This window comes from Oncorhynchus masou, chromosome 25 (assembly GCF_036934945.1).
Source record: "Oncorhynchus masou masou isolate Uvic2021 chromosome 25, UVic_Omas_1.1, whole genome shotgun sequence".
Lineage (NCBI taxonomy): Eukaryota > Metazoa > Chordata > Actinopteri > Salmoniformes > Salmonidae > Oncorhynchus > Oncorhynchus masou.
In genome coordinates this window covers 46,663,606-46,690,362 of record NC_088236.1, presented here as the reverse complement: position 1 = coordinate 46,690,362, position 26,757 = coordinate 46,663,606, and the positions used below count along the sequence as shown (strand labels likewise).

The 26,757-nt window shown below is 45.3% G+C and overlaps 1 protein-coding gene across 1 annotated transcript in view; it reads right to left on the bottom strand.

The window, feature by feature from the left end:
• The window catches only part of adgrv1 (adhesion G protein-coupled receptor V1), a 202,966-nt gene that overhangs the window by 157,745 nt on the left and 18,464 nt on the right, over positions 1–26,757 (bottom strand). The window contains 8 exon segments of the mRNA XM_064937880.1: positions 388–717; positions 2,635–2,905; positions 3,027–3,595; positions 7,871–7,984; positions 8,210–8,314; positions 8,974–9,069; positions 21,255–21,404; positions 22,077–22,264. Of these exon segments, the coding sequence (XP_064793952.1) occupies positions 388–717; positions 2,635–2,905; positions 3,027–3,595; positions 7,871–7,984; positions 8,210–8,314; positions 8,974–9,069; positions 21,255–21,404; positions 22,077–22,262 (1,821 nt within the window). The 5' untranslated portion in view covers positions 22,263–22,264.

The following is a 26,757-nucleotide window of genomic DNA, read 5'->3' as shown; positions in this document are numbered from 1 at the left end:
TTGTTTTTAAGCGCTGCCTGATGAGGGCTGTTTGTTTGGATGCTTGGACAGATCCCATGGCAACAGGCCAGAGCACAGTTCTCAGGTCCAAGTCACTCACACATGCAAATGAGGGACCATGTATCTGGACAAGCTTGACAAAACTAAGAACCAACCAACATTTTCCAAAGCTGGAGTCGCTGACCACTTTCTGAAAACATTTGCATACAGTAGCACAGGTGAGCTACGTTAAGGTCGTCACACTCATTTAAATAAGCGGATCTTCTTATCTATTGTATTTGAAACCTCCCCTGTATGAATTGTGTGTCCCACTCCCTGTGATAGTGCTTCTATGACTGGGTCAGTATTTGCCCCAGAAGTGTTGCCGTCCGAGACCTCTGGCCCCACCTGGATGAGGAAGTGGGCTCCGTTCTGCAGGAAGGCGTCGTTGCGGATGGGCAGGGTGAGTCTGGTCAGATCCTGGCCCATAGAGAACAGCACGGTAGTAGAGCAGCTGCCGTTCAGCACCCCGTCCCTGGCCAGCCCGGGGTCCACGGGCCCCGCGGGGATGTAGAGGGCAGTGAGGGTTAGGGCTACCTCCCCCAGGGTGCCCCCCTCCCGCAAAAAGCTAAGGGACAGGAAGCGTCCATCGGGCTGACTTTGGATGTTCTGGTTCTCATCCGGATGGAAGCGGAACAGGCCGTACACGTCATCACTGTCCTGGAGGTAGAACATCATCTGTGGAAGGAAGGAGGGAGAGGAAGGAGAGGGGGGAAAGGAGGAGAAAGCATCAGACTCTGTGTCGTAAAGAAAGAACCCTGGGCTAATTTTAGAGATGCATCCTCTTTAATTAAATGGGCAAGAATAGCTTTCATGAGCTTTTTTTACTAGGGCTTACTGTAGATGTTTGACCAGGAATCACGGCTGTCTGACAGGTTTTAAGTGTTGCAGGCTTTGCAGCATTTGGAGTGTGTGTTAAATCATTTGTATTCTCTTGACATATGCATTGATTAACTCCTTCAGCTATATGAGTTGTCTTCTAATGCTTATAAGCAGTGCTTAGTCAACTGCGTATACACACACATGGCAGCATATACCACACGCTGAGAGTCCAACCACTGTGTGTGTGTGTGTGCGTGTGTGTTCTAATACATTAAACATAAACAACGGTTGGATCTACCCACTCCTTTCACACATAGCCAAGATGGGAAGCTGTGACAAAGATGGCAATAATAAAGACTTTACACTGCCACACCCACTCACACACACACACACACACACACACACACACGTTTGTTTTACTATCATTGTGGCGACCAAATTAAATCCCATTTTCCCTAACCCCTAAACCCTAACCCTCACCGCAAACCCTATAATCCTAAACCTGACCCTCAGTCTTAACCCTAACCCTATAGTAACCCTAACCCTAAACCTGACCCTCAGTCTTAACCCTAACCCTAAACCTAACCCTCAGTCTTAACCCTAACCTTTATAGTAATCCTAACCCTAAACCTAACCCCCAGTCTTAACCCTAACCCTATAGTAACCCTAACCCTAAACCTAACCCTCAGTCTTAACCCTAACCTTTATAGTAATCCTAACCCTAAACCTAACCCCCAGTCTTAACCCTAACCCTATTGTAACCCTAACCCTAAACCTAACCCCCAGTCTTAACCCTAACCTTTATAGTAACCCTAACCCTAAACCTAACCCCCAGTCTTAACCCTAACCTTTATAGTAACCCTAACCCTAAACCTAACCCTCAGTCTTAACCCTAACCTTTATAGTAACCCTAACCCTAAACCTAACCCTCAGTCTTAACCCTAAACTTTATAGTAACCCTAACCCTAAACCTGACCCTCATTCTTAACCCTAACCCTATAGTAACCCTAACCCTAAACCTAACCCCTAAGCCCAAAATAGCCTTTTTCCTTGTGACGACGGGTGAAAAGTCCCCACTTGTTAACATTTTCCTTGATTCACTATCCTTGTGAGGACACAGGCATAACCCCGACAGTTGTCTTTGTTTAGATTCATTCAATCACATTAAGGGAACACCCAGTGTGAAGTGACAGTATTAATAGGGTCTACTGTACAGGACCAGCGTGTATGCCAAGTCTCCAGCCACCCACCTCCACACAGTCCTCCACACCATCCTCCGCGCGCACACACACACACACGACCACATCCTCTAGAGAGGAGGGGACTGCTCTCCAGATGTGTCTCCCACAAGTGCAGCCCTCCCCCGCAAACTTCCTCAGGAGGGCGTGGGTAGTAGACCTGCTCCCTCCCTCCCTCCCTCCCTCCCTCCCATGTTAGTCATGGCACTAAGCTCCCAGGGTTGACAAGCAGCTTTCTGACTGTCTGTCCTTCTGTCTTCCTCAGCTTAAATGTGTAATTGCAAATAAACAACAGCCAACACAGAGCTCCTCAAAACCAACAGCATCAACAAAATGACAGAACTGAACATAATATCTGGTTTAAATACTAGAAAACCTTATCTCTGTATACAAAACAAATCATCAGCCTCTAGTATTAGAGCTGAAACTTAAAATAGAGATGGACCAATCAACCAATCCAATCAATCAATTAACAGCAGTAGAATCCTAACCAATCAAATCCTAGTTAAGGTGTGAGTAGCCAGACCAGACTGACCTCCATAGGCTCATCCACTTCGGCCCCTCCCTGCACAGTGTCCGGCAGCAGTCGGAGGACAAAGGCCTCTGCTTCCTCTGGAAGCTCATCTGCTGTGATGCTCAAGGGCAAGACGGCGCTCATCTGACCCGCCGTCAACCACAGTGTGCCCGCCTCGGGGCTCAGGTCATCTGACACGGGCGAGCGGTCGCTGGAGTTCCGAATGATGGTCCAGTTGACAGAGATGTCACCGTAGTTACCGCCGTTCCTCACGATGGAGATACCTTCAAATCTTTTGGACAAGACAGTTGAGACACAGAAACAGTTGAGGTTCAATGTGTTTGGAAACAATCATGTTATAAGATGACACACTGATCCAATGACATTTTCCTCCTAACTGTAGTTTGACCAACCTGTCAGTCATATCCTCGTTGATACTGATTAGCTGGTTGAGGGGGCTGCCACTGATTGACAGGACCCCGTGGGGTTTATCATTGGGCTCGATGGTGACCAGGACGGCATTGGGCGGGATCAGCACGGCGTCTCCTCTCACCGTCTCCTCCAGCAGCACTACGTGGAACGACTCGGCAATCTCCGGAACCTCGTCATCGCTGACATTGAAGAGCAGACGTGCCTCATAGACCCATGGGGGAAATGTCACCGTGCGCACCGCCTGCAGGTCCACAAAATCCACCGCCGGAGTGGCACTGCCAGCCCCGTCGCCGCTGACGACCACGTAGTCCACAGAGACCTCCGTGTCATCTGAGCCTACCAAGCGGCCGTGGTCGGCCAGGTGGCCGCGGGTTATGGTCAGGGAGATGACCCCGGCGGTCTCGGCCACGGCCATCTGGGACTGCGAGAAGCGCAGGGGGCTGTCATTACGGCGGATCTTCAGCTCCACGCTGCTACCATTGGGGTTGAGGACCGCCCCGCCTGCCACACCTGTCAGCCTGACTGTGAACACCTCGTCATCCTCAGGGATCTGAGGAAAATCACAGTAACAATGGTTAAGTGACGTGTTACCATGGAAATAGTTTCACGTTTTAATGTCACATGCACAAGTACAGTGAATTGCCTTTTTTGCAAGCTCTAACCTCAACAAACACAAAAAATAACAAGGTTGAAACCCCCCCCCACAAATTATAAATACAATATACAGGGTTCTTTCCAGTGCCATATTTACAATGTGCAGTCACAACCTATCTATACCACTATATTATCTTAATTAACCCTTAAATAATTCCTACAAACCTAACAACTCCCATCAGCCCCACCCAAAATACCACCCACACCCAATACCCGTCCAACCTCTCTGACCCTGTCAAACAACCTCTCCCTTACTATGTCATACATTTCACAACATAATAGCACATGTTCAACCATTTCCTCTACCAGACAGCCATTGCACATTCCAGTACCATGTTTTCCTTTCAATTTCAAAGAGGAATTCAATCCCATATGCCCTGATCTGATTCTACACAACATAACTTCCCTTGTGTTTCCATGAAATCAAGTCAAATGGTATTAGTCACATGCGCCGAATACAACAGGTGCTGTTGTACACCTGTTGTATTGGGCGCATATGCCTAATAAAATTCAACTTGATTTAATGGAAACACAAGGGAAGTTATGTTGTGTAGAATGAGATCAGGGCATGTGGGATTGAATTCACGTTACAGTGAAATGCTGACTTACGAGCCCCTAACCGACAGTGCAGTTTCCCAAAAATATTGGATAAGAATAAGAGATAAAAGGAACAAGTAATTAAAGAGGAGCAGTAAAAAACAAAAACAATATAGGTGCAGGTACAGTGTCAATGTGCGGGGGCACCGGTTACCTACCTCTTGGACCTATACCTGGAGCTCCAGTACAGATTGCCGTGTGGTAGCAGAGAGAACAGTCTATGACTTGGGTGGCTGGAGTCTTTGACAATTTTTAGGGCCTTCCTCTGACACCGCCTGGTATAGAGGTCCTGGATGGAAGCTTGGCGCCAGTGATGTACTGGGCCGTTCGCAATACCCTCTGTAGTGCCTTACAGTCAGAGGCCGAGCAGTTGCCATACCAGGCAGTGATACAACCAGTCAAGATGCTCTCGATGGTGCAGCTGTACAACCTTTTGAGGTTTTGAGGACCCATGCCAAATCGTTTCAGTCTCCTGAGGGGGAATAGGTTTTGTCATGCCGGCCTCACAACTGTCTTGGTGTGCTTGGACCATGTTAGTGTGTTGGTGATGTGGACACCAAGGAACTTGAAGCTCTCAACCTGCACCACAGCAGCCCCGTCTGTCCTCTTTTTCCTGTTGTCAACAATCATCTCCTTTGTCTTGATCACGTTGAGGGATAGGTTGTTGTCCTGGCACCACACGGCCAGGTCTCTGACCTCCTCTCTATAGGCTGTCTCGTTGTTGGTGATCAGGCCTACCACTGTTGTGTCATCTGTAAATTGAATGATGGTGTTGGAGTCATGCCTATCTGTGCAGTCAGGAGTGAACAGGGAGTACAGGAGGGGGCTTAGCACGCACCCTTGAGGGGCCCCTGTGTTGAGGATCAGCGTGGCGGATGTGTTGTTACCTACCCTTACCACCTGGGGGCGGCCCGTCAGGAAGTCCAGGATCCAGTTGCAGAGGGAGGTATTTAGTCCCAGGGTCCTTAGCTTATTGATGAGCTTTGAGGGCACTATGGTGTTGAACGCTGAGCTGTAGTCCTTTTGAGGGCACTATGGTGTTGAACGCTGAGCTGTAGTCAATGAATAGCATTCTCACATAGGTGTTCCTTTTGTCCAGGTAGGAAAGGGCAGTGTGGAGTGAAATAGAGACTGCATTATCTGTGGATCTGTTGGGGCGGTATGCAAATTGGACCGGGTCTAGGGTTTCTGGGATGATGGTGTTGATGTGAGCCATGACCAGCCTTTCAAAGCACTTCCTGGCTACAGACGTGAGTGCTACAGGTCGGTAGTCATTAAGGCAGGTTACCACAGTGTTCATGGGCACAGGCACTATGGTGGTCTGCTTAAAACATGTTGGTATTACAGACTCGGACAGGGAGAGAATGAAAATGTCAGTGAAGACACTTGCTAGTTGGTCAGCGCATGCTCGCAGTACACGTCCTGGTAATTCGTCTGGCCCTGCGACCTTGTGAATGTTGACCTGTCAAAAGGTCTTACTCACATCAGCTGTGGAGAGCGTGAACACACAGTCTTCAAGTACAGCTGGTGCTCTCATGCATGTTTCAGTGTTATCGAGCATAGACATAGTTTAGCTCGTTCGGTAGGCTCATGTCACTGGGCAGCTCTCAGCTGTGCTTCCCTTTGTAGTCTGTAATGGTTTGCAGGCCCTGCCACATCCAACGAGCGTCAGAGCCATTGTAATACGATTCGATCTTAGTCCTGTATTGTCGCCTTGCCTGTTTGATGGTTCGTTGGAGGGCATGGTGGGATTTCTTATAAGCTTCCAGGTTAGAGTCCCGTTCCTTGAAAGTGGCAACTCTAGCCTAGCTCAGTGCGGATGCTGCCTGTAAATCCATGGTTTCTGGTTGGGGTATGTACGTACGTACGGTTACTGTGGGGACGAAGTCATCAATGCACTTATTGATGAAGCCAATGACTGGTGTGGTGTACTCCTCAATGCCATTGGAGGAATCCCGGAGCATAATCCAGTCTGTGCTTGCAAAACAGTCCTGTAGCTTAGCATCTGGTTCATCTGACCACTTTTCTATTGATCTAGTCACTGGGTGTTTCCTGCTTTAATTGTTGCTTGTAAGCAGGAATCAGGAGGATAGAATTATGGTCAGGTTTGCCAAATGGAAGGCGAGGTAGAGCTTTGTATGCATCTCTGTGTGTGGAGTAAAGGTGGTACAGAGTTTTTTTTCCCTCTTGTTGCACGTTTAACGTGCTGATAGAAATTTGTTAAAACAGATTCAGTTTCTCTACATGAAAGCGTTTTCTTATGGTGGAATACAGCTCCTTCAATGCTGTCTTAGTGCCAGCCTCTGACTGTGGTGGTAGGTAAACAGCTACAAAAAATACAGATGAAAACTAGGTAGATAGTGTGGTCTACAGCTTATCATGAGATACTCTACCTCAGGTGAGCAATAGCTAGAGACTTCCGTAGATGTTGTGCACCAGCTGTCATTTACAAAAATACATAGTCCGCCGCCCTTTGTCTTACCAGACGCTGCTGTTCTATCCTGCCGGTACAACGTATAACCAGCCAATTGTATGTTGATAGTGTCGTCGTTCAGCCATGACTCCGTGAAGCATAATATATTACAGTTTTGAATGTCCCGTTAGTGGTTTAATCTTCCGCGTAGGTCATCTATTTTATTGTCCAAAGATGCACATTTGCTAGCAGAACGAAAGGAAGTGGGGGTTTATTCGATCTCCTACAAATTCTCAGAAGGCAGCCCGAACTCCAGACCCTCTTTCTCCGCCTCCTCTTCACGCAAATCGTGGGGATTTGGGCCTGTTCCCGAGAAAGTAGTATATCGTTCGCGTCGGGCTCGTCAGACTCGTTAAATGAAAAAAAAGGATTCTGCCAGTCCGTGGTGAGTAATCGCAGTCCTGATGTCCAGAAGTAATTTTCGGTCATAAGAGACGGTAGTGGCAACATTATGTACAAAATAAGTCAAAAAATAAGTTATAAACAAACAAAAAACACAATCAGTTGGGGACATGTAAAACGTCTGCCCTTTTCTCTGACGCCATTGCATCTACAAGGTAAAGTAGATACAATACTTTTCCTTGTATGCTGTACCTTGCATGCGGTACAAATGCATACCTCCTCTAAGAATATTAATTTAGCTGCTTGAGAAGGTTTGCATCCTAAGCAACCTGCCTACACATAGTTTGAAGTATAATACCAACATAGCTACTGTAGTAGGTCAAAGCTGTGTGCTGGAAAACCTTGGTAGAGTATGGGTGGTATAGGCATTGTGGTGCTCATGTGAATTTCCTTTCTTTTTCGGCTTCAGACCAATGCCTATTCTCTAAAACATCGTTTTGTGATTTGAATATTTATAGGGGTGACTAAGCATCAGGATATATGATAAACAGAGTAGCAGCAGTGCATATGATTATTAGATATACTAGATACATTAGGTACATAATATGGGAATTATATAGTGTTGTTTCAATAGTTTACTGATATGTAACCCTGGGTTCTCTTAGCCTGCAAAAGAAAGCTTCAGATGATCCATGTGTTTGATGTGAAGCTGTCTGGTGTAAGTGACAGCATACAGATTGGGTGGAGAGGACAGGGTACCTGGTCATCCTGGATGAGGATGCTAAATACCACCAGAGATCGTCCAGGTGGAATGGTGATGTTCCCCCGGTCTGGCCTGAGGTCCTCAAGGGCAGGGTTAGGGCCTTCCGAGATCTGCCCGTGTAGAAACCACAACATATTGCTCACATATTGTCATCAGAATGACAGGAATACGTTTATCTAAAAGTGTGTATCGGGTGTGTGTGTGTGTGTGTGTGTGTGTGTGTGTGTGTGTGTGTGTGTGTGTGTGTGTGTGTGTGTGTGTGTGTGTGTGTGTGTGTGTGTTTGACCTCCATAGGGAGGTCAAACAGGGGTCAGTTACTGTTACAGTGACCTCACCTCAAAGTTGACCGTCACTGTCCCATATGTCCCCTTCTCTCTGACCAGGCTGAGAGGCACATACTGGTTCCTCCCTCTAGCCTCATCCACAATGATCTGTTCAGTCTGGAGGAGAGAAAAAGAGAGAGAGAGAGCGAGAGAGAGAGAGAGAGAGAGAGAGAGAGAGAGAAAAAGAGAGAATTAACATTGTCTTTAGTGATTATGAAATGAATTAGTTCCTCTTCACAAGACCACAACTTTCACAGACGACATGATGAGCATATTGACTCTAAAACTAAACAAAAAGAAAACATGTTTCAGAATCGTAATTCCGGAGGCAGAGAGTCCTTCATTGATTTCCAAGAAGCAAAATAATGATCACGAATAAGACCCTAAGGGGGAAGCAGGCAGGACCCAATACTATGGTTACCATAGTAACCCTCGAAACTCCCACTGACAAGTTAATCCTAGGAGCAAACTGCAGCCTTTGTGGTTGTGCAGCCCCTGGCAACCCCAGACCCCTCCTGCACAACCATCTGCATGGATACCCTATGTGGCATTTGACCCCCACCCTTGCCCCACCCCTCCCCTATCCAAAGCTTAATTTCCTTATCCTGACTGTGGCTAAAGCCTTCCCTCTCAATCTAACATGGTACGTACTGTCGTAGGTAGCCGAATCTGGGATTCGCTTTACATTCAATGAAGGTTAAAACGGAACTGGTTGAATGGAATGTAGGCCTATGCGATAAGCAAGAATAAACACTAGACAGATAGATGTTTCTTACAGAGTTGAAGGAGATGATTCCGAAGGCATTGTCATTGGACAGGATGGTGATGGTGGCTCTGTTGGGCGTCCCAAGTCTCACGCCATTGGAGGAGCTCTGAAAGAAGAGAAAGGATGAGAAATCCATAGTATCCCCTTATCATGCACAAAAAAACAGTATCATATCCCTTTTATACGAAGACAAAAATGTGCCATCTTTACCGTGCCAGCTTCTTTAAACCACTTTATATCTGAAAGGTGAAGCCAGTAACAAAGCCGGTACATTCACAAGGCCTCATATAAATGCTTTGAATGCATTTATCCTCCCCATGTAAATGTATGTAGTTCTAACGTTGAGCTGTTGTCTATTGTCACAGAAATGCCTTGGCGTTAAGCCTGGGGGAGCACACAAGTGTATCTGCCACTTCATCTTTTTTGTATTGTACTTTGACAGATAAATATTTAACCTCTTGAAACTCTGGGGGCGCAATTTCATTTTTGGATGAAAAACTTTCCCGTTTTAAACAAGATATTTTGTCACAAAAAGATGCTCGACTATGCATATAATTGATAGAAAGAAAACACTCTGAATTTTCCAGAACTGCAAAGATATTGTCTGTGGGTGCCCTAGAACAGGAGCTACAGGCAAAACCAAGATGAAACGGCAAACAGGAAATGAGCAGTATTTTTGAGGCTCTGTTTTCCATTGTCTCCTTATATGGCTGTGAATGCGAGAGGAATGAGCCTGCCCTATCTATCGTTTCCCCAAGGTGTCTGCAGCATTGTGACGTATTTGTAGGCATATCATTGGAAGATTGACCATAAGAGACTACATTTTCCAGGTGTCCGCCCGGTGTCCTCCGTCGAAATTGGTGCGTCATTTTCAGCTGCTGGTATTTTTCCATGGGATTCTGAGGGGAAAGCAGGCTTCCACGAACGGCATATCAATGAGGAGATATGTGAAAAAACACCTTGAGGATTGATTCTAAACAACGTTTGCCATGTTTCGGTCGATATTATGGAGTTAATTCGGAAAAAGTTTGACGTTTTGGTGACTGAATTTTCGGTTCGTTTCGGTAGCCAAATGTGATGTACAAAACAGAGCGATTTCTCCTACACAAAGATTCTTTCAGGAAAAACTGAACATTTGCTATGTAACTGAGAGTCTCCTCATTGAAATCATCCGAAGCTCTTCAAAGGTAAATTATTTTATTTATTTGGTTATCTGGTTTTTGTGAAAATGTTGTGTGCTAAATGCTACGCAAAATGCTAAGCTAGCTTGCAATACTCTTACACAAATGCTTGATTTGCTATGGTTCAAAAGCATATTTTGAAAATCTGTGATGACAGTGTTGTTAAGAAAAGGCTAAGCTTGAGAGCAGGCATATTATTTTCATTTCATTTGCGATTTTCAGAAATCGTTAACGTTGCGTTATGCTTATGAGCCTGAGGCTGTATTCACGATCCCGGATCCGGGATGGGTAGTATCAAGAGGATGAGCCTTATAATTAGCTAGTAAATAACGGGTTAATATGTATATGTTTCTAACTTCGACTACAAATCTGTCTTCAGCCCAAATAACTGGTGGGGAGTTTGAATGCAGAGAGAGCGTGCGCGATGGTGCTATCACATTGACTGGTGATGATAAATTGGCACAAGGAAAACATCCAAACGATTAAACAACAATTGGAAAAATGGAAATCACTTGATGATCAGCCATTGATTCATTTTCTATGAAGAAGGTGGTTTAATGGTGGCATCACATTTTCAAGCACGTGCGATGTCTGTAACCACTCAACATTGGTCAACTTGGGTATTTCTTTGTGTATATTCAAAGGATTTATTCAAATAGCCCACCCATATCAGCACACCCCTTCTCCCACCCCTCACCGGTGCTGGCTGTGCACAGGGATGTATAAAAGGCATATGCCTACAAGAAAGTGGTAAAAATGAAAGTGTTTCAAAAGGGGTGACATACTATAAACATTGCCAGATTTTGTTACTAGTCACATACCTACTTCAGACAGAATTGACGGTATCACACAAACACTCTCACTGCATGAAAAGCAGAGTTTCTGGGTGAAATCGGATCAACTATATTCCCGTGAAATTTGAGGTGCATGGTCATGGGTGGGAATTTCACAAATCATTCCTGCACACTCCCGCACATCCCCGAACACTGATACGCATGATACGGGAATGTCTAGGATAGCACGTTTCTGGAAATGTCCGGACTGTGCACGACGCGTACATTTTTCAAACGCAGCAGGCGGGGAAATCCCTATTACGCCATGAAGTGGAAGAGAAGCCCAGTGAAAATAAACCAACTCTCCTTGTCTTCATATTTATCCTGTTTTTCGGTTTGTAACATAATGGTTTCGTTTTAAAAAATCTAGCGAAAACATGTTTATCTAAACTGTTATGAGTTTTCTGGTTATTTTGATGTATCAAGTGTTTTGAATGAGAGAAAAACGAGAGAACAAGATGGTGTCTCGGATGATTTTTATTTCTGTTTATAAATATTTTGGCTGTTAATTTCGTGTTTTAACAAAGGATGACTGTATTTACATGTGTAAATATGAACCATGCAAATTACAGTTGAAGTCGGAAGTTTACATACACCGTAGCCACATTTAAACTCAGTTTTTCACAATTCCTGACCTTTTGTCCGAGTAAACATTCCCTGTCATAGGTCAGTTAGAATCACCACTTAATTTTAAGAATGTGAAATGTCAGAATAATAGTAGAGAAAATGATTTATTTCAGCTTTTATTTATTTCATCACATTCCCAGTGGGTCAGAAGTGTTCATACACTCAATTAGTATTTGGTAAATTTGCCTTTAAATTGTTTAACTTGGGTCAAACGATTCGGGTAGCCTTCCACAAGCTTCCCACAATAAGTTGGGTGAATTTTGTTCTATTCCTCCTGACAGAGCTGGTGTAACTGAGTCAGGTTTGTAGGCCTCCTTGCTCGCACACGCTTTTTCAGTTCTGCCCACACATTTTCTATAGGATTGAGGTCAGGGCTTTGTGATGGCCACTCCAATACCTTGACTTTGTTGTTCTTAAGCCATTTTGCCACAACTTTGGAAGTATGCTTGGGGTCATTGTCCATTTAGAAGACCCATTTGCGACCAAGCTTCAACTTCCTGACCGATGTCTTGAGATGTTGCTTCAATATATCCACACAATTTTCTTTCCTCATTTATTTTGTGAAGTGCATCAGTTCCTCCTGCAGTAAAGCACCCCCACAACTTGATGCTACCACCCCCGTGCTTCACGGTTGGGAAGTTGTTCTTCGGCTTGCAAACCTCCCCCTTTTTCCTCCAAACATAACGATGGTCATTATGGCTAAACAGCTCTATTTTTGTTTCATCAGACCAGAGAACATTTCTCCAAAAAGTATGATCTTTGTCCTCATGTGCAGTTGCAAACCGTAGTCTGGCTTTTTATGGCGGTTTTGGAGCAATGGCGTCTTCCTTGCTGAGCGGCCTTTCAGGTTATGTCGATATAGGACTCTTTTTACTGTGGATATAGATACTTTTGTAACAGGTTTCATCCATCATCTTCACAAGGACCTTTGCTGTTGTTCTGGGATTGATTTGCACTTTTTGCACCAAAGTACGTTCATCTCTAGGAGACAGAACGCGTCTCCTTCCTGAGCGGTATGACGGCTGCATGGTCCTGTGGTGTTTATACTTGCGTACTGTTGTTTGAACAGTTGAACGTGGTACCTTCAGGCATTTGGAAATTGCTCCCAAGGATGAAACAGACTTGTGGAGGTTTTTTTCTGAGGTCTTGGCTGATTTCTTTTGATTTTACCATGATGTAAAGCAAAGAGGCACTGAGTTTGAAGGTAAGTCTTGAAATACATCCACAGGTACACCTACAATTGACTAAAATGATGTCTATTAGCCTATCAGAAGCTTCTAAAGCATTGACATTTTCTGTAATTTTCCAAGCTGTTTAAAGGCACAGTCAACTTAGTGTACGTAAACCTCTGACCTACTGGAATTGTGATACAGTGAGTTTTAAGTGAAATAATCTGTCTCTAAACAATTATTGGAAACATTACTTGTGTCATGCACAAAGTAGATGTCCTAATCGACTTGCCAAAACAATAGTTTGTTTTAACAAGAAATTACAAATTTGTGGAGTGGTTGTAAAACAAGTTTTAATGACTCAAAACGAAGTGTATGTAAACGTCTGACTTCAATTGTATATGTATTTTAAAATTTTAATTTTCATAAATTGTATCTAAAGGTCCCAATGCTAATTGCTAACCACTAGCGTTATCTAGCGCAGTTGTAGGTGATAGCTAGCCTACCATTTCACTCTACTAGCTAGCTTATGTTGTTGTTAGCTAGCTGTTCATGGGGTTTTGCCACATTTAATACACAAAGCTCTTCTATAGTTTGTGTACAATTAGCACTGTATAAATGTGAGTGAATGAGATGTACTGTTGTTGCCCATACAATGCAGGGTGTCGTAGCTATATACATATCTAGTGAGAGAAGGCTGTGTTTACACAGGAGAAAAAGAGTGAAACTGTCAAAGGTATGTGTCACGTCCTGACCTTAGTTCCCTTTTTATGTCTCTATTTTAGTTTGGTCAGGGCGTGAGTTGGGGTGGGCATTCTATGTTTTGTTCTGTGTGTTATATTTCTAGGTGTGTGACCTGGTATGGTTCCCAATCAGAGGCAGCTGCAATCGTTGTCTCTGATTGAGAACCATACTTAGGCAGCCTGTTTTCCCACTATGGGTTGTGGGTAGTTGTTTTCCGTTTCAGTGTTTGCACCATACGTGACTGTTTCGGTTTTCATTTATTATCTTGTTCTTTTGTATTTCGTGTTCAGTTTATTAAAGGAAATATGAACACATACCGCGCTGCACCTTTGTCCTCACCTTCTTCCACCAACGACAATCGTTACAGTATGTTTAACGCCCTTTTTACATACGATAGCGAGGCGCTGCACCGGTGTCCTGGTCACCAAAACAACAAAATTAACCAGTGCGGGTTCTTGCTCAACCTCCTGTATTAAGAGATTTTGAGGTGGGCGTATCTCTCAGGTTTACCTGAGAGCGTAGGGGACACAATCTTGGAGAAACATCCAAAGAAGTGTTACCAGAGGAGAAAGCGGGTAAGCCTTTTGGACAAGTAGCTTCTGTGTAACACTATGGTCGTTACTCGTGTTTTACTACTGGTCCTATTACATGTTTCAAGTTCTTTATTTGAGTCTAGAATGAAAACAGATGTTGAATCGCACCCACCTGGTTTAGAGTGTTATGTTTCCTACTCTATTCCAGATATCTGTAGCTCTGTGCACTGCCAGTATCACATGCATAACGTGTTGCATATCTTCTTTGATTATATTGACCTTTGGGTGTTTGTGGGTGATACATCCAGTGCACAGAGCCAAAAGGCATGTGGAGACCCTTTCAACCAGGTGGATGGAATTCAACTATTGTTTTCACAATTCTCGTGCAGACGCACACAAGCCGAAAACCGGTGTGTCGGTAATACGGTCACCGCAACAACCCTACCTGAGACTGGCATTTGTTTACTGTGTTCTATTTTGTTCGTTTTTTGCATCTAGATGCATGGTCGAGAGGAGTTAATGTTGACCCAATGAGCAATGAGGAGGATGGTCTGCAAAACGACAAACCAGTGTGGTTCATCAAGCCCCACAGTTCACTTTCATAAAAAACACGTTGTATTCCTTCTCGCATCTACAGTATCTCTCTATTTCTCTCTTGCTTCTCCTTCATTTTGGAATAAATTAATTTGTTCAAAATTGTTCAACTACTGTCTTTCTCTCTCTGAGTCAACTACTCACCACATTTTATGCACTGCAGTGCTAGCTAGCTGTTGCTTATGCTTTTAGTACTATTGTTACGTCCGTGGTTAGAAGGAGACAAGGTGCAGCGTCGTAGGCGTACATTATACTTTTATTTTAAATGACACCAAAAAAACAACAAAATGCAAAACGAACGTAAAGCTATATGCAGTGCAGAAAGCAACTACACACAAACAAGATCCCACAACTGAAGGTGGGAAAAAGGGCTGCCTAAGTATGATCCCCAATCAGAGGCAACGATAGACAGCTGCCTCTGATTGGGAACCATACCCGGCAAACAAAGAAATCGACAAACTAGAATGCCCACCCAAATCACACCCTGACCTAACCAATTAGAGACATAAAAAGGCTCTCTAAGGTCAGGGCGTGACAACGAAATTCCTTCTCTCATCCTTTGATTGGGTGGACAACATGTCAGTTCATATTGCAAGAGTTCTGATAGGTTGGAGGACGTTCTCCGGATGTTGTCATGAGTATTGTGTAAGTCTATGGAAGTGGTTGAGGACAGTGAGCCTCCTAGGTTTTGTATTGAAGTCAATGTACCCTAAGGAGGACAGAAGCTAGCTGTCCTCCGGCTATACCATGGTGCTACCCTACAGAGCGCTGTTGAGACTAAAAGCATGCATTTGGTTTTACTTGCGTTTAAGAGCAGTTGGAGGCCACGGAAGGAGTGTTGTATGGCATTGAAGCTCGTTTGGAGGTTAGATAGCACAGTGTCCAAGGAAGGGCCATAAGTATACAGAATGATGTCGCCTGCGTAGAGGTGGATCAGGGAAACGCCCGCAGCAAGAGCAACATCATTGATATATACAGAGAAAAGAGTCGCCCCGAGAATTGAACCCTGTGGCACCCCCATAGAGACTGCCAGAGGACCGGACAACATGCCCTCCGATCTGACACGCTGAACTCTGTCTGCAAAGTAGTTGGAGAACCAGGCAAGGCAGTCATTAGAAAAACCGAGGCTACTGAGTCTGCCGATAAGAATATGGTGATTGAGAGAGTCGAAAGCCTTGGCCAGGTCGATGAAGACGGCTGCACAGTACTGTCTTTTATCGATGGCGGTTATGATATCGTATAGTACCTTGAGCGTGGCTGAGGTGCACCCGTGACCGCTTCGGAAACCAGATTGCACAGAGGAGAAGGTACGGTGGGATTCGAAATGGTCAGTGATCTGTGTGTTGACTTGGCTTTCGAAGACCTTAGATAGGCAGGGCAGGATGGATATAGGTCTGTAACAGTTTGTGGTCCATGGTGTCTCCCCCTTTGAAGAGGGGGATCTCAGACGATATGAAAGAGAGGTTGAAGAGGCTGGTAATAGGGGTTGCGACAATGGCGGCGGATAGTTTCAGAAATAGAGGGTCCAGATTGTCAAGCCCAGCTGATTAGTACGGGTCCAGGTTTTGCAGCTCTTTCAGAACATCTGCTATCTGGATTTGGGTAAAGGAGAAGCTGGGGAGGCTTGGGTGAGTAGCTGCGGGGGGGGGGGGGGGGTGTAGCTGTTGGCCAAGGTTGGAGTAGCCAGGAGGAAGGCATGGCCAGCCGTTGAGAAATGCTTGTTGAAGTTTTCGAATATCATGGATTTATCGGTGGTGACCGTGTTACCTAGCCTCAGTGCAGTGGGCAGCTGAGAGGAGGTGCTCTTGTTCTCCATGGACTTTACAGTGTCCCATAACTTTTTGGAGTTAGAGCTACAGGATGCACATTTCTGCTTGAAAAAGCTGGCCTTTGCTTTCCTGACTGACTGCGTGTATTGGTTCCTGACTTCCATGAACAGTTGCATATTGCGGGGACTATTCGATGCTATTGAAGTCCACCACAGGATGTTTTTGCGCTGGTTGAGGGCAGTCAGGTCTGGAGTGAACCAAGGGATATATTTGTTCTTAGTTCTGCATTTTTTTGAACGGAGCATGCTGATCTAAGATGGTGAGGAAGTTACTTTTAAAGATTGACCAGGCATTCTCAACTGACGGGATGAGGTCAATATCCTTCCAGGATACCCGGGCCAGGTCGATTAGAAAGGCCTGCTCGCAGAAGTGTTTTAGGGAGCGTTTGACAGTAATGAGGGGTGGTCGTTTGTCTGCGGACCCATAGCGGATAAAGGCAATGAGGCAGTGATCGCTGAGATCCTGATTGACGACAGCAGAGGTGTATTTGGAGGGCCAGTTGGTCAGGATAACGTCTATGAGGGTACCCTTGTTTACAGATTTAGGGTTGTAGCTGGTGGGTTCCTTGATGATTTGCGTGAGATTGAGGGCATCTAGCTTAGATTGTAGGACTGCCGGGGTGTTAAGCATATCCCAGTTTAGGTCTCCCAACAGAACAAACTCTGAAGCTAGATGGGGGGCGATCAATTCACAAATGGTGTCCAGGGCACAGCTGGGAGCTGAGGGGGGGTCGGTAGCAGGCGGCAACAGTGAGAGACTTATTTCTGGAGAGAGTAATTTTTATAATTAGTAGTTCGAACTGTTTGGGTATGGACCTGGAAAGTATGATATTACTTTGCAGGCTATCTCTGCAGTAGACTGCAACTCCTCCCCCTTTGGCAGTTCTATCTTGACGGAAAATGTTATAGTTGGGTATGGAAATCTCAGAATTTTTGGTGGCCTTCCTAAGCCAGGATTCAGACACGGCAAGGACATCAGGATTGGCAGAGTGTGCTAAAGCAACGAGTAAAACAAACTTAGGGAGGAGGCTTCTGATGTTGACATGCATGAAACCAAGGCTTTTTCAATCACAGAAGTCAACAAATGGGGGTGCCTGGGGACATGCAGGGCCTGGGTTTACCTCCACATCACCCGCGGAACAAAGAAGGAGTAGTATGAGGGTGCGGCTAAAGGCTATCAAAACTGGTTGTGTATAGCGTTGGGGACAAAGAATAAAAGGAGCAGATTTCTGGGCATGGTAGAATATATTCAGGGCATAATGCGCAGACAGGGGTAAGGTGGGGTACGGGTACATCAGAGGTAAGCCCAGGCACTGGGTGATGATAAGAGAGGTTGTATCTCTGGACATGCTGGTTGTAATGGGTGAGGTCACCACATGTGTGGGAGGTGGGACAAAGGAGGTATCAGAGGTATGAAGAGTGGAACTAGGGGCTCTATTGTAAACTAAAACAATGATAACTAACCTGAATTAATGTATACAAGGCAAATTGACATTTGAGAGAGACATACAGCGAAGCATAAAATAATCGCAGGTGTTGATTGGGAGAGCTAGCAAAAACAACAGGTGAGACAACAACAGCTAATCAGCTAACACAACAACAGCAGGTAAAATGGCAATGACTAGGCACAGAGCCTGAGTTCGCGTAGTTCGCGGCTGGGGCCGACAGATAAACAAATAAATAAACAGAATGGAGTACTGTGAATAATGGACAGTCCAGCAGGCATCAGCTATGTAGCCAAGTGATCATAGTGTCCAGGGGACAGCAGTGAAGCCGCCAATGCAGGGAAGCCGCCACTAAGCTAGCACGCGGGCGACACGGCGTTTAAAGTTAGTAGCCCTCTGACAGAGGCCGGTTGAAGAGACAGTGGATGGAGTATTCGTCGGCAGACCAGTCATGGTGATGCGACGGGGCGCCGTGTCGACAGAGAATCCAAGCCAGATGGCGAAAGAGGTATTGTAGAATTTATTTTGCTATCCGGGAGATGCGCCTGGCTCACGGATAACTGGTGCTAGCTTCGTGGCAGTGGCGTTAGCCACTATAGCGAATTGGGAGCAGCGGTGATCCGATGCCAAGGTCCAGAGTTTACAGCAAGGATCCGGTGGAGTATTTGGCTCTAGCCGTTTATGGGGTTCGGGTGAACAGCTGAGTAGGCCGGTAGGTGAGCCTCAGGGATAGCTTCGGTACTGGATGCCACGGTGAGTGCAAGCTAGCTGTGAGCTAGCTAGCTGCAAGCTGTGAGCTAGCTAGCTGCAAGCTAGCTGTGAAGATCAGAAGTAGTGGTCCAGGGATTACGGCAGGAATCCGGCGTTGTTGTGGAGCGACAGTCCGATACTGGTAGACTGGCGAATATTATCCAGGCTAAGAACAGGGCTGGTATCTGTGCAGAAGGTTAAAGCCGCTAGCAGTGGCTAACAATGACTAAATTGCTTGTAGCTAATTAGCTGGTTAGCTTCTGGAGGTTCCTGAATGTGTTCTAAAATTCTTTTTTTAATAATAGCGATACCGTATCACATTTGGTGAGGCAGGTTACCGGAAGGTAAAATAAAATTGAAATATATATACAAAAAATATGAAAAATACAAAAGTATACGAGACACGAACAAAACACGTCTTCACTTCTACGCATGTGCGCGTCTTGAGCAAGTGCAAGATCATATAACTGACATTTATAGGAGTGACGTGGGCGGATGTAGACGGAGATGTAATGCAATTGACGTCAAATGTGCACCAGAATTTCAAGATATGTCCTGGTTACGTGGGTAGAACTATGTGGTCATTCCAGGGTTGTTACTGAACCGTTTCCGGACATATACAAGTCCCTGCATGTTCGTGCACTAAAGTGATCCATTTTCGGAGATACAGTATACAGGATGTATGCAGGGCCATACACGGCTCGACACTTGCACATTTCCAGAAACTGTATGTTTTCCGACTAAAGTTCTGTAGTTGAAAGTCAGATTAATAAAATAGCTAATTTAAAACGTTCACATGCATTGTAAAGAGAACAATTTACCTAAAAATGCTGTTTACATGGACACATCTGAAATCAGATTACCTGACAGTGTGCCCAATGCAGAACCATTGTGTGTGTGCGTGTGCGTGTGTGTGTGTGTGTGTGTGTGTGTGTGTGTATGAGACTGAGTGAGAAAAAGAGCTTAGCCCCTCTGCTTTCACCTCTCTATTCAGACATGGCTTTTCCCAGCTGTAACAGAGCTTTCTTTCAGGGGCTGAGCTCTTGTTGTGGCCGACACACAGACACAGAATCCACACGCTCTCACAATCCAGCCTGCAGGCCCTGCCAGGGGCCCGTTCCCTCTGGGACACAAACACAGCCCACCAACAACCAACCCTCCACAGGAATCCCAGCACCCCAGCCCAGCCCAGCCATGCCCTGCACCCCAAGCCCAGACCCTAGCAGTATGCACGGGATAAGTGGACAGAACCTGTCATGGTCTTGCCAAGCAGGGTGGTAGCATTACAGTATGAGGGACCGTTCCTGGACTTTTTGCTGAGCTCATTGGGATTTTGTGCTAAACTCAATTCCAGCTCTCCCTGTGTTTTGGATTAACTTAATTCTACATTTCCTCTATTATAAAAAGAAAAGCTTTATCCAGCATTATAGCAAGTGTAGCCCAGCCGGTGATTACAATATTACTCAAAAGAAGAAAGGGAACACCAAACACTCATCTCCAACCAATCGTATCCTGTCCAAAACCACTGTCCTTCCATCATTTTGAAATGTATTGAGCCTAACAGCTTTCTGCTTGTCAGAAATGACTGATTCACCAAGCCATCATCCTCTCGTACCCTGTGCTTGATATGTGAGGGCCCTAGGCACGGTGCTCATCATCCAGCCAGGCCTTCGCTTGCCCTGCCTCTCTTTCACAGAGCCATTAGTCAGAGTGTGTGGACAGGCATACAGTGGGAGCCAGGCCCTTCATCATCCATCACATGACGGCAGCCCGCTAATGACACCATGGCAATCGGACTCTAGTTGCAAGGCATCCTGCACAGCCGCCGTCAACACAGAAAAAATGTAACATTACTCTCTATGCATCGTGGGAAGGATTTCTTTCTGCAGAGCTGTTTGCCTGTGCCATGGACGCCTAAACTCATGTCAGGCTCTAGATTATACCCTTCTACTGTGAGGGAATACTCAGATCTGTTCTCTAGCATTTTCCCTCCCTACCACGGTCACCAGCTACAGGAAACACATTGGTTTCTCTGGTCTGTTTGATGGTGTGAAACGGCTGTCTTGCTGTGACTTCACACAGCCCCTGACTGGGCTTTAATCTACTGTGTGGTGAAGCCTTGGCTGTCAAAATGGCTGTCCGCTCACAAAGGTGTCTTTAAGTGGGGCTCTCTTCAGCGGCCTAGCCCTGGAGAAGCCATATAGGAACACATCAAAGGGCATCCAGGGCCTCTCAAGTCTTTCTGTTGGGGTTGTAAAGGCAGGGCTCCGGGGCCCCCACTCAGCAGTGGTTGGACCAGGATGAGGGTTTAAGGTACTCAGGGGCAGGATGGGAACACTAGAGATCTTTGTGGGATAACTGACTAAGGTTCTACATCGGAGGCCAAAAGAAGGAGGCCTCATTTTTCACTCACAGACACACTCATGAGCATTACAACGCATACACAAACGCACACACACACACACACATATTAACACATGAGCGTAGTATGAGGGCAACCATAACAACCACTGACATTGAATGACCGCTGACACACACACACATGCACACACAGACCTCCCAACCCAACACACACTCTTTTCGTTACCTGTAGCCTAAGGTTGAAGACAAAGGTCTCATCGGCCTCGGGCAGTTCGTCGTCCCTGACTGCGATGAAGACGGTCTTACTGGCCTCCGAGGACAGCAGGAAGGCTGCAGCCGTGGTGGCCTCAAAGTCCCCCGTGTCGTCTCCCTCCAACTGGAAGCAACAAGGACAGTTGATGTGGTCATCGTTATTGTCCTAATTTGGCATGATCGTTTACCACTCAAAACACACAAACTCGTACAGACAAATAGAATGCTGGGGTCACCTAAAAGTGTTGAAACAGAAGATGACACTTTGTGTTTCATTCTCTAGGGATGTAGTACTGACATTTAAGGAACTGTAAAAACAATAAAAGAGCTTCTTCAGGCCTGGGAAAGTCCCAGGCAGGCCATCATTTCCCAGACACCCATGGGGAGGGAGCAGGCACTGGCTCCCATGTGGGAGCTGACACACATTCTGATGTGGGTGACAATAACTGCAGATGTCGACCTTTCATGTCACCCTCTACCTCCCACAGTAAAACGGTCACTGATCTATTCCCCTAAGGAGAACTGTGCATGAGAACTAAGGAGCAGATCAGTGAAACCTGGGAATTGGGTTAAGGCTCCGTTGTGATGCCCTACTGCTGTGTGTTGCTAATCATGGCTTGTCACTGTTGCTTTAACAACACTTAGCCTGTCCCCTACAAGACTTAGGTCAGAGAGGCTAAAGCCAGTTTAGAGGAGATTACATAAGCACACAAAGACATATCGAGATAACACTACAGTAGGTCGGACACTCAACAGGTGACCTAAAACAGTCTTCCTATGACCAGGCCGTTCCTACCAGAACCAGCGCGGTCACGTTGACCGGGTCTCCGATCCTCTCCACTACCAGGCGCACCACGGTGCGGCTGCTCTCGTTGACCACGAAGTCCGTCTGTCCCAGGAACCTCAGTTCAGCTGACTCGGGCCTGGCACTCGGGATGGACAGAGCCAGAATCAACCCAGCCAGTGTGAGGATAGTGTGCATTCCTGACAGAGGAACACAGACAGACAGAAAAGAGGATCAGATAGAGATGACTGAAGGGAACATGACATCTTTGACCTCTACTACCCTGCTAAAACTATAGTCCAGCTGCGAACCGGAATATAAAGTGAAACTTGCACTAAAATATTCCATGCCTTAACCCGTGCTGTCTTTGGGTTGTCTAGATTCTCGTTTCACCCCGCTTGACTAGTGGAATTTGCCATCACATCCATCAATAATAATGTGATAGACAACGGTCTTCCTAGAGACAGTTGAGATAGCCTGTGGGATTTTATGAGTCAGCTTTACATGGTCTAAACACCAGTACTCCCACGCTCTCGTTCCTGCTAAGAATCCGAGAGCGACGCAGCCCACAGACAGTTGTCATGGCTAACAAAACAAACAACACGACAAGTGGGTGTGGTCACCGTAATGCAAAGTTGTGGGTGTCCCATGTTCCTGATGTACATGATCACTTCTTTTTTAAATATTTGCTCAAAATTACAAGGTTGGAAAATACACCAGCACTGAATGAAGTCATGTTTTCATTTTTGGGGGAAGAAATGTCTTAGGAAACTTTGACTTTGAAAGCATCCAATTTCCCCTATGTTCCGTCCCTGTTAAATCACTTAGGTTATTTTCAGTATCATGGTGTGTTTCATAGAGAAAACATGAACCAACAAAGGTGTCATGCTGGAGAACTGAATGGAACAATTACTTAGATTTAAAATTCTACTTTGCACACTATGATAGTCAAAAAAATAATACAAATCAACAAACCATAAAATGAACAGATATTCAAAATATTGACACAGTATATATATATATATGTGTCTTTACATTTCTCTCTCTGAGAGAGAGAGAAAGAGAGGGAGAGAGGGAGAGAGAGAGAGGTTACATGCATTTGTGTGCCTGGGAGTATGCCTGTGGTGGACAGGGTGCTGTGAAAGCTATCAAAAGTGGATTAAGAGCTGATGAGTAGCGGGGCAGGGCAGGGGAGGCAGAGGGAGCCGGGACAAAGAGGGGACAGTAGGGGAGTAAAGCCTGTTATTCTGCCTGCTGTCTCCCCTGGGGATGGGAACTTCCTGCCCCACTGACAGAGATCATATCACACTCAGAGATACTCTCTCTCTCTCGCTCTCTCTATCACCCCGTGGGCCCACTCTCGCTGTATCACTTCATTGCTACACAGATGCCCACTAACACCAACACCGTTGTTACCTCCCTATCACTCATATCCTCTGGCATACAGTGTTTCTCTCTCACTCTTAATCCTTCACCTTACATTCACTCTTTATCTCTCGGCATTTATAAACAGCACCCCCCCCTCGTATTATTTTAAATGGATGGCAAACAAATGCAAAGTTGATGAAATTCGGAGAGTGAGAAAGATTGCTTTTAGTTGCTCCGCAAAACCACACGTCCACTGACCCAAAAACCAAAAGGTATGATGCTGGGGAGATGCTGGGCGTGTTGCCTCAGCCTGGTTATGTGCAGAGCACCAGTCTTTGTCCTGACGCTGCCTCCACTGCCAACTCTGACACTGGGGCTCCTGGGCCATGCAGGGCCTGTCTGTCAGAGCACAAGGCAGCGTGGAAAGCCTGGCTGAGCCGCCTGACATTGATAAGGCTCTGAAGAGTCCAACTCCAAACACTTCTGCCAGTACCGCCACAGGACATATGTCCTCCTGGGAGCGTCAAAGGCCTCAGAGGCCAGAGACTGCAGACAGCAGGGTGAAAGGCCAGGCCAGTGGAGCACAGATTGAAGTGGCACCATACACACAGTACCAGATCTGTCCATCATAGATCTCCTCAGCCAGATAGAGAGAGAGAGGGGAGGGTAGAGGCCAGGACACTGGGGACCTGGCTGTCTCAATGCCAACCTCACAACAGACCTGAAGAGTTGACACACAGTCTGGATAGACAATGTAGCCTGCAAAGTGGAAACACATTGTATTTGATAAGATCAAAATTCATATCAAATAAAGTTGCATTTACTGTTATTAGACTCCATATTCAGCTAAATCTTAAAGCTGGAATCAAGAAACATCCTCTAACCTCAATTTGGATGAAAATTACTACTTGAACGAGTTGGCTCTGTATGTTCCACTTACTCCGGACCCAGGCAACAACACATCCGCCATGCTGACCATCAGCATGGGGGCCCCTCAGTCTCCAGCTCCAACACCAACACCCAGTTTGCTGACGACATGACAGTGGTAGGACTGATCACCGACGACGATGAGGCAGCCTATATGGAGGTCAGAGACCTGGCAGTGTGGTGCCAGGAAAACAACCTCTCCCTCAACATCAGCAAGACAAAGGAGCTGATCGTGGACTACAGGAAACGCAGGGCCAAGCACACCTTCGTCCACATCGACGGGGCTGTAGTGGAGCGGGTCGAGAGCTTTGAGTTCGTCAGTGTCCACATCACTAAGGAATTAACATGGTCCACACACACCCACACAATTGTGAAGAGGGCACGACAACGCCTCTTCCCTCTCAGGAGGCTGAAACGATTTGGCAAGGGCCCTCAGGCCCTACAGCTGCACCATTGACAGAATCTTGACTGGCTGCTTCACCGCTTGGTACAGCAACTGCAAGGCATCCGACCACAAGACACTACAGAGGGTGGTGAGTAGGGCTGTGGCAGTCATGTTAGCTGGTGATTGTCAAGCAAATAACTGCCAGTCTCACGGTAATCGACTGTTAATTAACAAACACATTTAGCATCTCATGGCTTCCACGCATAGCCACAGATGCAGACCGTTGGAACATCTACATTTTAAGAAGTCAAATAAATCCATCACCATAAATCCATTACTTACTGTAGACAGGTCTAAAGAAACATGATATGAAGAAAATGTAGTATGTTTCAGAAGAACAGAATAGCATACTCTGAGTTATCCTGATATTAGGCCCTGATCTATCTATGCCATATGGCTGTGGGCTACACTAGTTCATTTAGTAGAAAAATTTGCTTAGAATTGCATTATTTTATATTATTTAACAGTATGAAGAATACAATTGAACATAGCTGAATAAAATATAATTATTATATTTTCTCCAAAGTACTTGAGGGAGTGCGCACACACGGTTATTCTGTAGTTTCAAGTTATTTATGTAACTTTAGTTGTTCTACAAACGTTGGGCTATATGTTTTTGATTTTTAATACATTCTTAGGCTGCATGATGTAACTCTAATTAGGATTTGAAAAAAGTAGCATGAAAGGCATGAGCTCTGCTTTGTTTTTTTGTGTGCAGGCTTTACACACTTCATCAGTCTCTCATTCACAATTTGACAAACACATGATAATGCCTCTAATTTCTTGGGCTGAATATAATAGTTATAATTCCCTTATCCCGGCTCGGCGCACCAAAGCACCCCTCCCTCACATGGCTCTCTGTCACGTGATTGGGTCTTTCTCACAGGCTGCAAGTGAAGACAGACACATTGGGGACGCAACTGTGCAAGTCCTTATCCAATTCCGAGGCACATACTGAAGATATTGGAAGAGCTGTCCACTTTTACGTTCATCAGCCAACAAAATGAGTAGACCGAACAAACAGAACAAACACTAGCCTATGTCCATCTACTATCCCGGGTAGTACAAAAGGTGACCTATTCTATTCAGTGTGAGAAATAAATATTCTAAACATAGTCCGGGACAGTTGTGGGATGCAATAGATCCCAAATTAATACAACCACTAGCATAAAAAACAAAGTAATGAGGCTGACTCAACAGAAGATACATTATGTTGAAATGTATCTTCCCCCAACTTGAAACTCACACGCTGCATATGTATGTCAGTTAAGACTCTGCAACCGTTGTAAAGGGGATTAATGTGCTTTATTTTAAGAAGTTATTTGGCAATGTTAGTTGTGATACAAACGTTGGGCTGTATGTTTTGATTTTTAATCAATTCTAAGGCTGCATGATGCAACTCTAATGATGATTTGAAAAAAGTTGCATGAAAGGCATGAGCTCTACATCTTTGCGCAGGCTTTACACTCTTCATCAGTCTCTCATTTACAATTTCATTTACAAAGCACTTGATAATGCCTAGAATTTCCCAGCGGAAAATATATCATTCACAAGTTATAGGATAATATTGTCACCCATCAGTCTGCTCTTGATTTTATCTTGTCTTTACATATACTAAATAATATATGTGTGAAATTGTTTTGATTTAGAATGGACCATTATCGTGCACCTGTCTCGAAACCCGGGCAGGGGAAAAATGTAATCTATGCACTTAAATAGCAAATGGAGGACGCTATTCACGTGGTTCATTTTCATGCCATCCTGTTGTAAACAGAAGCAATGTGCTTAATATTAGGAAAGTTGAAAAATAAATATAGTTGGCCTAGCCTCTAGAAAGCTGATGGGATCCTCCTCTTTTTAATAGAGGCCATCACTCTTGTTTTCTCGCGCAATTACATAGCCTATAGAAATGTTGAGCAACATTAGCTCATGGGTTCTCATGAAATGTTTGAT